Source organism: Festucalex cinctus, chromosome 12 (genome assembly GCF_051991245.1).
Source record: "Festucalex cinctus isolate MCC-2025b chromosome 12, RoL_Fcin_1.0, whole genome shotgun sequence".
Lineage (NCBI taxonomy): Eukaryota > Metazoa > Chordata > Actinopteri > Syngnathiformes > Syngnathidae > Festucalex > Festucalex cinctus.
The window spans coordinates 12501640-12516655 of record NC_135422.1 but is presented as its reverse complement, the minus strand read 5'-3'; the positions used below and the strand labels follow the sequence as shown (position 1 = coordinate 12516655).

At 38.6% G+C, this 15016-nt stretch overlaps 1 protein-coding gene across 3 annotated transcripts in view; it reads left to right on the top strand.

The window, feature by feature from the left end:
* stxbp6 (syntaxin binding protein 6 (amisyn)) overlaps positions 1-15016 on the top strand; it is a 61837-nt gene that overhangs the window by 35414 nt on the left and 11407 nt on the right. For 2 of the 3 annotated variants that reach the window (XM_077538128.1, XM_077538127.1), the window contains 2 exons: positions 1122-1279; positions 3404-5531. In XM_077538128.1, coding sequence (XP_077394254.1) covers positions 1122-1279; positions 3404-3427 — 182 coding nt within the window. In that variant the 3' untranslated portion in view covers positions 3428-5531. Of the gene's footprint in view, positions 1-1121; positions 1280-3403; positions 5532-9548; positions 9698-10621; positions 10761-15016 lie in introns of those variants that run through there. The other variant, XR_013287468.1, reaches the window with a different exon arrangement.

The window sequence follows — 15016 nt, the reverse complement described above, 5'->3', positions numbered from 1 at the left end:
GATTAGTTTGCAACGAGACTTTTCTGGTATTCACAAGCATTTGGGTTGAGATGTGAGTAATAGGTTCCTTCACTTTGCCCTTCTTTGGTGGCATCACAAACTCTATCAAGACTTGTGTAGAAATGGCGGTTTCAGGCCCATTTTCTTACAGAATAATCCACTCCCACGCACTCCAATCAGATGCTTCTTCACACAGCGCCTCCCTGTAATTACAATCTCCAGTGGGGGGAAGCCCAGGCCGTTGATGACGGGGGCCTCGGGAGAAACGGAGACAGCATGAAGACAAATAAGATAGAGATGTTCTCCCCGGTGCACACTTCTGGAGGGCTCGGGAGGGTTTGGGTTTCCAGTGATGGGAGTATTATGTCCCGGACTCCCTTGAAGGGATTCCGAGGGATCTGTCTCAAGTGGAATCCAAGAGAAATTCTCCCCCCCCAGACAGGAAATGGGCAAGAATGCCATACCTTCACTGCTGTCCTTCCCCGCGTGCTTCCCGGCTGTTGTGCAACGCGCGATATGTTGGATGCTCGGGAATAGTCTCCCAGACATGTCTTCGTAAAATGACAGATGACATCCCGGCCAGAACTCGGCAGCTGCAAAACTTGCTGTTCCTCATCGCGCTGTTAGCGTAGCGCAGTAGCTCCAGTGATGTGCTGCAGATGGATGGCTTGTCAGGGCATAACCTGCACTGGGGGGCCTCCATGAGTATCTGAGGATCCGGCCTGTCTGCGGTCCACTTTTAGGCGTACAGGGGAGTATTTAAACTTGTGCAGGGTGCTTTCAAAAAAATTTTTTTTCTATTCTCAGTTCAGTGTCATCCACCTTTTGGTCAGGCCTGGTTGCCATTTCGTGTAAGTGACATTCACGTAGCTGGCATGGGATCAATCCCCACTCGTGCTATAATTACCATCACCCCATGATTAAATGACAACCGCTGCTGAGAGAAAGTCCACCTTTGGCCTGGTCTTCCCACTCTGATTGGCTTATGACCCGCTATCAATATCATTAACATTTAAAGAAGTAATTTAATACAGATGACTCTGTTATTCTATGACTGATCATGTCCATTGTTTTTTGTTTTTTGTTTTGTTTTTTTCCCTTTCCCCCCTTGCGGACAACAGGCAACAGTATACTCCACTCGGCAGCAGACAGCGTGACGAGCGCCGTGCAGAAAGCCAGCCAGGCTCTAAACGAGCGAGGCGAGCGACTGGGCCGGGCCGAGGAGCGGACCGCCGACATGATGAACAGCGCCGAGCAGTTTGCCGTCACAGCACACAAGGTGAGGCCGCGGTCGCGTTTGGCATGTGGTAAAATGCGCAAATTCGCGACGAATAGCTAAATATACTTATCTTAGAGGTGCAACGATGAATTCATCGAATAATCGACAGATCTATCGATCCAAATAATTGTTTACATCCCTGCGATGAAGTGATATACAGTTGTGAGGGCCGAGTTGGTATGAATAGCAAGTGTGACTAATTAAATTGATGCCCAAAAAAAAGTGTCGATTTTCAAAAATGTGACCCTTCTTGCAGACAAGAGACAACATTCAAGATAACTAACACAATGCTCCCGCATAGTCTCCCGCTTCCCCTCATTTACACTCGGGATGCGCCCTCGCTCTCCGTGCATTTCAAATCTCTCCCAAGTACTTGGCCTGCTGTTCAATTTAGCTATTAACATGCAAAATGATGGAAAAACCCAATTTGCTGTGTGGCTGATTATGATGGTTACACCGCAGTTGTCTTGTCTAATGGCGCCATGCATCACACGCCACCCAGGCAGCCCCTGTTTGCACTTTGGTTGGCATCATTGATAACATTTGCATTAAGCGCTCGTGCTTGAATATTGTCAAGCTGTACTGCAAAAGCACAGTTTTTATTTTATTTTTTTTTATTTTTTTTTTTATTTTTTTTTATTTTTTTATTATTATTATTTTTTTGTATGGAGCGTCATTAGGGGGACAGGTGGGTGACCAGCTCGACAAGAAAAATAGGGCTGGTCAATATGACTTTAAAATCTCTGATTTTTGTGTGGGATTATTATTATTATTTTTTTAAACACAAAACTATTATTATTAACCACCTACTTCACTTAAAAAGTAAATTGCAATGGTATCCCTTCTGGGATTTCTTTTATTTCTCCCGATGCCAAACAAGCTTTGAACCTTGCATCAACTTCCACACAAATACAAAAGAAAATGCATAGTTTTTCTTTACATTTAACATGAACATAAAAAGCTGACATGTACAATGTAAAAATAGACATTACTAAAAAATAAATAAAATTAAGACATCATCTGCATTAAAATGTATTCCATACTATATGTCTTTAAAATTCTTACCCTGTATATATATTTCTGAAAAAAAAAAAATCTTTGTGCATGCAGGAGTCCTAGACAGTGGTCATTTTCAAACACTCTCCAATCTGCTGTAAAGAAAGTACAATTTCTCCCGTTTGGACATGACATCCAGATAAAAGTCATCTTCTTTTTTCCATTTTGCCACTGCGCTTCCCACATGTCTGCACTTTCCTTGAAGAGTCTTCCCCTCTTGCTAATGGCAGACTGGCCTCCCTGCTGCGCGATGCATTTTCAACAGTGGCTGACGCACAATCTCCCATGAAGACTCATTCGTTTGCAGGTGTCACTCATCTGCCTCCCCCATATGAGCCGTTTAACGCTACTGTGATATTTTAACAGTGTGTTTGTTCTTGAATACTTTCCTGTAGTCAGCCATGTAGTGCGAGAAGTGTTTAGGCAATGAGGGTCACCTTTTGACTCTCCTCACTCAAGTACAATTCCACTCATGAGGAAGAGGTTCTCGTCAGGAGTGTGTATTTCTGTGTGACGCTCTACTGCCCCCATCTGTCCCAGCTCAGCGTAACATCCTACATACACCTTGTTTGTGTGTGACTCAGAGGTTGTGGTAAGTCACATATTTGTAAGTCATACTGTTACTCTTGAGTCTTAACATTAGAGTTTCGTGTTACTGTGGCGAAAATCAGGTTGAGTCCCCACTAAGAATCAAGTCATGCTTGCTCAGCCACAACCTATAATCACTAATTAGCTTTGTAATCAGTTGCTGTTGCATTCTTTGTTCTATTTAATTATTCTGTATTTTTTGAAGTACCGTACAATATTATACAGTGCTATTTTTTTTTTTTTTTTTTTTTTTTTTTTTTGTCCAACACATACAGCCCAGCTCATTGCCAGTCACAAACCCGGGTTAAATAAGAAAAGGTTGTATTTAGGAAGAGCATCCATTCATGAAAACCCACAGCACAACAAAGTGTTGTTGTTGTTTACATAGATTATTACTATGTGAGTAAATGACTGATTTCTCCTAATTTCTAATCATATTGATCAACACCCCCACCCTTCTCTACTGTGTTTATCCTACAGCTTGCCATGAAGCACAAGTGTTAAAACAACCACTGCCAAAAAACCAGCTTGTCTTCAGGAGGGCACTGGAGGGGGTTATCGTCAAATCACCGCTTGCCATACAGGACTCTGGATTTTTGTTGCTTTTGAAAAGGACATTATTATATTTGAGTATTGAAGAAGATGGAGAAGCAGTAGTAAATGTGTTGACTTGACGGCAAATGACATGCTAGTGTTAACGACCTGGCTTCGCTCATTTGTTCACACAGACAAACTATGACTCAAAAATGTGGACCATTTTTTTTATGGCGGTTTTTACTTATTTATGAGCACTCTGGTGGGTTGTAGCCGCACACTCATACACTCACACACACACGAGACATTTCCTTTTTAAAGCCTATCCCGTCCGTCTCCACGTTAATAATTAGATGACGCCCTTGGGGGAAAGCCTAAATGAATAACCACATCCGTGGCATAAACGGAGAACATCTGCTCACCCCAGCGTCATGATCGATAAATCCACAAGTGTCCACTGGAGACTGTTTTGGATGTGGTGCACTTTTAAGTAGACTGTTGTTGTTGTTAATCATTTCACAATATACAAAACGAGTTTTAAAAAAAATGCACATACAGTGGAACCTCCAAAGCCTAACACAATCTGAGTCAAAAGCAAATTTTCTATTGGAAAATATTTGAAATCATTTGTTCCAATGTCAACACTGCCAACATCATTGAATATCTATGTAACAGTTCCTAGCCATTTTAGTATGAATTCTTCACTGATGCACATCTTTTAACATGAACTGCCCAACATGTATAAAAGACAACCACTAATCTGGTGTCAAATGTGAAACGCTTATTGAATTGATAAGCATTTAGCACTAAAAGCTAACAGTCTACAGAACATTTTCTCTCACTGCTCCAAAAAGCTCCAAATAAGTCATATGTTCACAAAAAATAAAAAAAAAAAAAAAAAAAAATCAATACCAGCTCTTGAGTATATGCTGACTGTTATCAAAAACTTTTATAACGCCAACCTTTTGATCACAACAAGAAAATAGCTTCTGGTTAAGCTAGCAGTTAGCACAAGAAGCTAAAGTCTAAAGACAGTCTGTATCTTTACTCAGTTCTCCTTGTCAAACAGCATCAACGGATGTACTCGAATGTACAACAGAAGTCACAGAAGAGCCAAAACAACTCGTTTCTTCACAAAAAGTCAGTCCGGCCCTGCTAGATTGGGATAAAAATAAATAAATAGAAACCTAGCAAAATATGAACACGAGGAAATCTACGAGCTAGCATCTGTCCTAATAAGCTAATACAAACGTTCAGCCCAACCAGTTGATCCTCTATTTGTGTATGGCAACAGCACAAGCTTCAGCGAGCTTCCTGATTGGCTGTCATTTTATCATACGTCAAAATTGGAGACAAGCTCAGTGTCGACCACACACCCAAGGAATTGCGGTTGATAGGAAAACTCTCAATGCACCGCACACCACAGGATAATAACAGGATAATGTTAACCCGCTTAACTTACCCCACACCACAAGAAAATTGGTCAGGATTATCTTTTCAAGTCATCAAGTAATCAGTCCTTTTTCAACAGTGATCAGAAAAGGGGAAAAATGTTACGTCCAAAATTTGAGTTTGAGGTTACACTGTAGATCACACATTTCACAAACTAGCCAAACTGAAAATATTTATTCTGTTTTTTGTTTTTCTGTGAAAATATCCTGCACTTGAAGAACAACATATTGTTTTGCATATTGCAGAATGTTTGTGTTTGTGGGAGGCCCCATGCGTCGCTTGGATCCGCTTAGCTTCTGCGTGGTGAAAAGCCAACCGTGTCAATCTTCTCTGGTCCGTCTTGTACAGCTGGTGACGCCTTTCAATGCCATGTTCACTTCAAAGTGCAAGTCCAAGATGGCTGCTGCTTCTGTAACAGTGGTCGCTTATCAAAACTGGCTTCTTTTTTTTTTTTTTTTTTTTTAAATGAAACCAAACAAAATAACTGATTTCAAATATATTTTCTAATTGACATTTTTAACATGCACTTTCAGCAGAAATTGTCAGTGTGCTTTCACTTCTTCCGTCTAATGCAGCTCTTTGGATGTTTATTGTTTTAATAATAAAAAATAAATCTGTCCAATTTGCTTCTGTGTGCCTTTTTTCCCCTCAGAGTGACAGTTATTGTATTGTTTGTTCATATTGATTTGTCTTGCAAGCCGTTAGTCACATTTTGATGTTTGCAGTTACTGTAAATGTTAAGGGAATCGTGTTGAATCAGTTATTGAGCCGTGCATGGAGACTGTTATCTTACGTGCCCATCACACCCAACAGGAGTCTTAAGTACAAGTGGAACTACTTTAACCACGTTGATAGACACTGCACAGGCATGTTTGTAAGACTGCCCCCATGTGCTAAATCATTGGGGCACGAAATTAAAATATCATTTCAGTATTTTTTTTTTTCATTCAAAATTATACAGTATACAAAACAAGGAACTCAAAGTATAAATGTGCTTTTTTCTTTTCCTTTTTTTTTTTTAATAGATACCAATTTCAGTACATAATTGCATAACTGTCTGCACACAAATACATAAAAATAAATGTTTTTTACAAATCAAAATTAAACTAAATAAATAAAAAAGACAACAGTGAAAAATCTAAATTAAAATGGCTTTTTGGCTCTAAGAGAAATATTTGTATTGTTAAATCTAAAGAGTGTCAATTATTACCCACCATTCATGGTCATTTCAATTGTTTTTTTTTTTCCCCTTCTCAAAACTTTGAGGGGTGTAACGTCTTTGTTTAGTATGCGATGCAACAGCTGCCATTGCAATGTACAGTTTCTTACCTGCGAATTACAACAATTCTTTGTTAATACAGTAATATAGGAAATATTGCAACACTAGTACAGAATCTTCTTCATCTATACAAAGGCCCAGTAGAATTCGACTAGAATGCTGTGACCTTGTGTGCTGTGAGGCTCTATTAGCAGCTTCAGGGCGACATGCTTTTAATCTTCCATCCTGTGGACTAAATCAACTTTTACAGTCAAGAAGGTATGTGAGGGTCGAGTCAATTGAGAAGCCATTTCATTCTCATTACCGCTAAAACAAAATGCCTGCAGTCATCCCTTCCAGTTGAGGTGCTTTTGTCTATATTTCTGTTTTATAGAATAGCATATTCAAAATTTGCAACCGTAAAACCATTTGCAAACATATTTGCAACCTTTTGCAATTTTGAACAAACCTTGACAAAAAAAAAAACAATGTTCACTATGTGCTCACAAGGTTTCGCCGCTGAGTGAGATACGTTACGTTAAAATAAGTTATACATGTCATCAACAATGTTTTCAAGCACAACATGGATCCATTCACTTATCCGTATCAAGACCGTATATCAAAAATGGTATATAAATAGAGGAAATTTTTCTTAAATGTGTAGCTAGAGGTTCAACTGTATACATTTGTTGTTTTGCATAAACTCATATTTTTCATACATTTTGCTCTATTTCATACTAAATTTTCATGAGCATTTTTGCATTTATGTATGTCTAAAATTTTGTGGCCATTTTTTTTAAGGCCAAATAGTACACAGTGAAATTTCAACATATGTTTTTCGACAAAATTCTCATTGCTTTTTGAGTGTCATGAACTCATGTGGCCTGTTAGACTTCTTGACTTTTGACCCCCCAAAATGAAAGTCCAAATTTCCAAAAGCGCTGACATTTCTGATCACTGTAAAATTTAGTCCAGTCTCCGCGCACACGTATGATGAAAGGATGCATGCCTGTCATTGATCCATCTGCCGGGCCTTGCAGCATATGTCATATAGACCAAGGAAACAGATTGGCTGCAAATATGCGCTGACGTGTAATGTTTTTTTTTTTTTTTCTTTCCCTGCGGGACCACTTGAAGCCTTCAAGCAGTCACGTGGATGAAGTGAGTCCATCAGGTTCCCTTTTACAAAACATACATCTAGATGGGGGCCTCATCTGATGCTGCAAACTGAGGCCATTGTAACAGTTTTGTTTTAATCACTCTTGCAAAGCTCCAGTTTTTATTCTTTGCAATGACATTCTATGAGAAATCGATCAATTTGTGTCGTCTACCTGTGATTTATTGCAGACCATTGGTCATCCTTTCCTATGAGTCTGTTTCTGTTGATTTTGGCCTAGATGTCTGACCCTCGTGTCTTGCAGTTTTTAGCCCACTAAAAATTTCGACTGCCAATGATCGATATGTGGGCTGCACAAGGACTGGGTTAGGAAAACAACCCAGCATTTTTTTTTTTTTTTTTAAAGTGTGCAGTTGTACATATTGATTATTGCTGTAGCTATTTCCTATGCATCATCATGACATCATTATCTTTGTCAAAATATCTTGTCGGAGCTTAAGATGTCTTCGTCTGCCCCTTTAACATCTGTGCCGTGTGCATCATGGTAACCCTGTGATGGATCCGGCTATCAGTCTGGAGGCGACGCCCTGCGGATGTGCCGAGCCGACTGTGTGAAGTCTCTGAAATGATGGCGGGAAATGCGATTGTGGGGTGGGGGGAGCGTCATGGATGATGCGTTCTGTCTCTTCCGGTTTGTCGGTGATCCATCAGCGCGGCCTCATTGATGTTCTCCATATTATTCCACTCGACTGGGTCACGCCATAAGAGTTTTCGTGCAATCGCAAACGGCAGGGTGACTTTGAAGATGCATCTTCTGATCTAGCGGCCCCAAACTGGCATTGAAGGTGAAATCACATCACTTTTATCAACCTGTTTAGCTTCACGAGATCAAATGTATTTAAATCATAGACAACCATTAACGATGTATGCCACTTGGGACATTCTGACTTTGGGAATAAGGCCGAGTCACCCTGGACACTTCCCATCTATAGAATGGCCCAAAAACAAGGGTAATATTTCTTTTAGTAAGAATTAAAGCTGTTTAAAAATCTTTAACTTATACACGATTACTGCATGAAATGCAAGTATAACCTTTTTATTATTTTTTTATTTTTTATTTTTTTTTTATTTTACATAAAATATAATTTTGTCTTCATTTCAGTTAATGTGAATGTTGTAAGAATAAAAGCCATTTATGTTTTTTTCACCTCGTGTGCATGCATGTTCTAGTAGGCATTAAAGCAATTTTAAAGTTTTAAAGTCTAATGCACATTTTGGTATAAATTAAAGCTAATTTGTTCTCAATATGCATGTTCTACTTATAATTTAAGCTATTATAATGTTCAGTTACCCAAGGCAGGGTTTTGTATGAATTAGCTATTCTGGATTCATTAATTAATCACATTTTCATTCATTAGTAAGAATTAAAGCTAATTTTTTGTCTTAAATTACCAAGCAGACATTTTCGTTAGCGGCATTTCAGATTCTTAATTTATCCTAAAACGAGTAATAAAAATGAAAAACATTTTTTGTCTTCAATAACCCAACAAACGTTTTAGGAAAACTGAAGGCTTATTGAGTCTCCAATTAACCTAATATGTATGTTTTAGTAAGAAATAAAGTCTTGAATTGCCCAACAAGCATGTTTCTGGAAGATTTAATGCTATTTGAGCCTCATTAACTTGATATGCATGTTTTAGTGAGAATTGAGTCTTCAATTACCTAACAATGATGGTTAGTAAGATTTAAAGCCGTTTTAGTATTTAATTATCCACCATACGTTTTAATAAGAATTAAAGGTATTTGTGTCACCAATTAACCAAATATGCATGTTAGTAAAAATTAGACATTTTAGTCTTCATAGTTACAACACACCTTTTAGTTTAAAAAAAAAAAGGTATTCAATTAACAAAATCATATTCTTAATTCAAATAGTCTTCAATAATCATACACATTTTTTTTTTGTAAAAATTAAATCCGTGTTATATTTTTCTTTATCTTGAAGTTTAATTCAAAAAAAAAAAAAAAAATCCAGTTCAATTAACCTTGTGTACATGCTTTACAATCATGTCTATTTCAGCATAACATGCTAGTTTTGAAGAGTTTTTGGGACTTTGCGTCTCCCGTTCTGTCATTTACAACCTCACCACTAGATGCCACTAAACATAATCGTGTTATGACATCGCCTCCTTAAAACCGACTTGTGACTTCATAAATACGCCTCCGAGCATGACTGTTGCCTCTTGTGACGCCTCCTGTTGCAGCCCTGCTCCAATCCGCACCACGTGTTCCACTTCCTACCACCGAGTGGCGCTGCTGCACCAGCCAAGTCGCCTCCCGTTGGATGAACCCGTCTGAACTCGCTACCACCGCTGAAGGACCAGTTGCAAAGCAGCCAGTAGAAGTTTATCCGGTATGCCTAAATGTGCTGAGATGGAGCCTTTTTTTTGTGCGTGTGTGTGTGTGTTATGTTGCACTCTTCTCTTGTTCTCTCGTTCCCTCCCTCTCTCTGGTTCGATCGTCCTCTTTCTTTCCTTCTTGGAGACATGATGGTCCAATCCAGCTGCAGTCAATCTAATCCCTCTAATTCAGTTAATCTAATTTTTTGGGGTATGCACACTGCGGATCTGTGCTTTCTGCTGGATTTCTATGCGTGTGAATGCAGTCCTGAATAGCCCCACAGTCCATCTCCAATCTCCAGTCTGTCATGAGATGCTTGCTGCTTGCACAGTATTAATTAATGTCACACACTTTTTTGACCGGCTCGCCATATCACATAATATGGGGGGTAAGTGAATGTGCTTCTTTTAACGCACACCTAATTTGGCAATGCGTAAAATTGAAATTTGGTCGGAAGGATGGTCGATTGTTGTGAGGCAGAATTTGTGCATTACAAATTAATGCACAAATGAAATATTTGGTATAAATTGGCAACACGTGCTCAGCCGTTTAAATGAGGCAGGGGCGGTGTGGTGATGCAATCACGGGAATTCAGCTGAGGAAGGGGATCACAAGCACACACGCGTCACCCACAAAAACATGTAAATGGGAACCTAAACGTCTTTGGTCGAGTAATACACCAAATGTGTGTATCAACCAAGGGTATTACTGTTAATGGAAATGAACTGAAATTGGAAAAGGAAAAAACTAACTGAAACTACATTTGTTTATGTAATTATAATTAAAGTATAGCAAAAATGTCCTGTTTATCTTTTTCAATTAATTCCATATATGTTTTTTTTTTTCCTCAGTAGTACTGTACATCCATAACCTTGAATTCTTGCGGTATTTGTGAGTTCACAAACTCCAGAGAATACATCTTGTACCACTCCCGCAGATACGCTGTTCCCGAACCGCTGGTGGTACGGACCAATCACAGAGCGACATTGTGTTTGGGGGCAGCATATGCAACTGTGACGAAACCAGGAAGCCAGCGCCGACGGATGGGCTAACAAACAAACCTTCATTTCTAGCTGGTAAGATGTTCGTGCTTTTCCCTCTTCGACGTGATTGGTTAAAACAAACGTGTAGATTGTCGCATCGTCCAATCAGCTTGAATTTTTGTACAGAATGTCCTGCCTTTTCCCGACAAAATTACTATGGAGAGGTACAGGATGGATATGTACATCTATGCAGAAGAAATCATTTGGAAATACTAATTACATTTTATTTATTGCACAATACCTAGTACCTTTTTTTCTTGCACTTGACAAATACTAAAGAAATAAAAACAAAACAAATACTAAAGATAAAAAAAATAACTAAAACGAATAATAAAAAATGAACTTCCAAACACGCTCTAAAATCTACTTAAAACTAACTGAATTTGAAAAACAAAAACAAAGTCAAAACAAAATAAAATCTGGTATCAACCAGCAATATCTTCAAGATTGTGTCGTGTCACTTTTTGATGCTGATTCTGATTCCCCCGTCCAACTGACTGATTTGCTTTACAACGTGACAACATAAAAGTACATGGAAAGATTTGCTTATATTCCTGTTCCTGGCCGCACGTTTGTAAAAGCCAGAATTTGTGGCGCAAAATAGGCCAGCAAAATAAAATTGGCAATTGCCTGTCATGCCCACTAGGGGCAGACAGGAACACGAGTCATGAGGAACAGGAAGTTAAAGTGATCGTTTCAGGGAATTTCACAGTAAAACACCCTCAATATATACTGAAAGGGGGGAAAAAAAAAAGAGTTGATCCTTTCATGGTAGCTCTCATGAAATGGTACTGACAAATTTTTACATTTAAAAAAATGTAATTTAACACACAAGCAAAACCCTCTACAACATAACTGTGGTAATTATGGCATGTTGTGTGTTGAATGTTGAGTGAAAGCAACAACAACAACAGAATCCATTTTGAAATAAGGCCGCAACATCACAAATGTGTAAATTGAAGCTCTGGGAATACAGTGCAGTACAGTTTCTAGCGGCCTCATCAGTATTCATCAGCAGCTCCCCGTGTATATGCTACATGCGTGTTTGAGGGATTAGCCAGCTCTATTAGCAGATAAGAGGGACTTTCTCACTGGAAATGGCGGCCGATAGGCTATGTAGGTTAAACAACACTCGCGTGTTAATGACATTGACGGGATAAGCGCCCTCGCCACTTGTTTTTAAGCATTCAGCGCTTTCTCTCCCGCAGTTACGGGGGGGGATCCTTCGACTTGTCGTTTTAAAAGTAAAGAGAAATCCAGTCGGTGACAGTGAGCAGTCTCAGCGAGAGGACTAGCGACAGGACGCGCCCAAAGTGTCGCTGTCTGTCTGCCTGGCAGCAGACAAAAACAAAGCACATCATGTTCATCCAGTGAAAGTGGCTTCAGGGGCTGAATTGAAAAAGCTGCATCTGTAGGAGTACGTACGTCTTTGAAGGACACGTGGACACGGCCAAAAAAAAATACTCTAAAATGGCTGCTTCAAAGCAAAATGGACGACTTTCTGTGTCTTTTATAGACATGGCCACCAAATTTCAGGTTGCCTGGGGGGGAGGCGAATTTTCAAAATGAACAGAATTTCTGTTTTCCTTTCAGACATGGCTTCTTGAAACTATTTTCATGGGTCATAATGTACATGCCCACCAAATGTCATGTTACTAATAACTAATTGGCTCCAGGGATTGAATTTTCCAAATCTCTAGGACAAAAATGTGTTTGAAAGACACCTGGAAATGACCCTAGAATGGTCACTTCAAGGCAAAATGTCTGACTTACTGAGTCTTTTTAGGCATGTTTATTTTTTTCAAGACTCAACTGTAACTGGCTTACTTAGTTTGAAGTACACCTAGAAATGGGCAAAAAGTACCAAAAATGTCTCTCTTACAATGGAACATAAAAATGTAAAAATACTGCAGATTATGATTGCGGATTTTTCCAATAATGTTGGTTTGCTATTACTAGACGGTGTTGTATTGCTATCCACTCACACTATTTACATAGCTATCCTAAGGTCCAGTTTTTCCTTTAACCGACCTTGCGGACATTTGCGTATTGATTTATTGATGGTGTTTTCCTCTCTGATCTGGACTTTTCTATGCTCTCAAAATAAGTAGACCTGTTAGGCTATGGAGGGCCCTGCCAGCACATCCTCAAAAAGGTTCTCAGGTTTCCTCCCTTCGCAGTGGGTGAGCGGCAATACTGAGAGCCAAATGAAACTAAATGGAAAGACACCTAGGAGAGGAAAAGGGAATTTCGAAGAAGCATCTTAAAAGTAAAAAAGCTTTCAACCCCAACTTGAGTTAAAACTTGAAGCATTTGTATAAAAAGGGAAATTTCACATCTTTTGTACACTGCGGATGCAAATCCACACATTACGTGTAATTTGGAATCTTTGTAATGAAGTGTTGCCTCTGTGAGTGAAAACTGTCTTTTTTTGGGCAATATCTTTCTTACACATTTTGGGATCCCACTTCAATAAGTCATTAAGGTAACAAAAAGCCGTAATCGAAATTGGCCCAGCCGTCAATGAGGGTGAGCAATGGCTCATTTGCACAAAACATCACCCTACATCTTAAGTGTGCACTCAATGTAGGACCGACGAGACACGTCTTTTAACGTGAAGCTCTTGAGGTCGAACGGTTACCGGGAGACAGCGAGCCCTCTTTAAGATTCCTTCCTTTGATCCACCAGGTCGATACTCTTTGTTATGTAACCAGTGTTTCCATACAGATCAGCATTTTGAGTCGACTCGCACTATGGATGATTCAGTGCGGTTCAGTGAGTCGTTCGTATTCTCATCAGGACTGGATCTCCTTGTTTGGATTTCAGGGGATGGTGACCGACAAAGCTGAGAGAGTTCGCTGCCTGTGAATATTTTTATTCATTTAGGTCATTTTATTCTCAGAGTATTGAAATGATCACAACTGGACTGTTGTGGTTGTTAGCTTGGACATTGTTATGTACCCGGCACCATTTTGACTGTTCCCACGAGCTGGTTAATGATAACGACTCAAATGTACCCAGAGGTGCATAGCGAAGAGCTAAATTATACTCAAATGAGAGTACTGTAACTTTATATATATAAAAAAAATAAAAAATAAAGAAAAGGAAAAAGTAGACCTGTCCAAATATTACTTGACTACAGAGGTACTGATATGAGTTAACTTATGTTTTTTTTAATTTATTTTTATTTAACTTTTAGCATGAATGTCCATGATAAGAAATATAAATGTGCCACCTCAGACATTGCCTGGTAATATTACCTTAAAACATACTTTATTCGATAACATAAATTAAGTCAAATGTGAAATGGTTCAAAACTGTCGTCACCCTCTTAAAATAATTCATATTTTGACATAAATTCCAAAATCTTTTTGCCTCAAACATCTCATGTTGCTGGCCGTCTCTGCCAAAATCAATTACATCCTTAGTGTAGCAGACCATTCAATTCTACACCTGAAATTGAATTATTAATAAATATAATATACAGTAATCAGTATTTGGTTTAGTTTTTCATGTTCTCTGAAAAATGCAGTTACAAAGTATTTGAGGAAGGTAATGGAAAAAAACCCACTAAAATAGAACTGAGTTTTTAATGAAGAGTAATGTACTTCAATTGGTAATTAGAAAAGTTTATTGTTAATTAATTCAATAATTAATTATATAAATTGATTGAAATTAAGCCTTTGGAACAATTTATGATGTAAGAAAATAAGGGTAATATAGATTTATTTTTCACTGGACAGTATTTAGTGGCCAGGTGAGTTTATTTAGTACAAGGGGAAGTAAAGGGGCGGCGGCCATTTTGCCACTTAGACTTAGTAAATGAGTAAATGACACTTAGTAAATAAATGACAAAATGGCTGCCACCTTCCCCTGAGATTGCTAAACATGGGTGGATTTTGCTGCTTAATTTATATTCCACAAATGCAACGTTAATCAAAATAGCGTGTTTATACTAGTGATGCTGCACAGAACATATATTGCAAAGAAATTTTTTGACTTTTGATTTATAAAAATTCATAATTCATGCATTGTTTTGACAATTAGCTGCATGATTTAGCGTAATCTCATATGAAAGCCTTTATTTTATTTTTTATTTTTTCAAACTGCTCATCTTTTTTTTTTTTTTTTTTTTTTTTTAATAACTGTTCTGTCATGCATTGCCTGGCTTACCTTTTATTTTCATGCGCTCGTTGCAGGCTTTGAGTGGCAGGCCTTGTTTCTTGCATTTGTCAACCTTCGCTTAAGATGTCAATCTTCAGTCACGGCCCCCTTTCAGCCTTGACCCT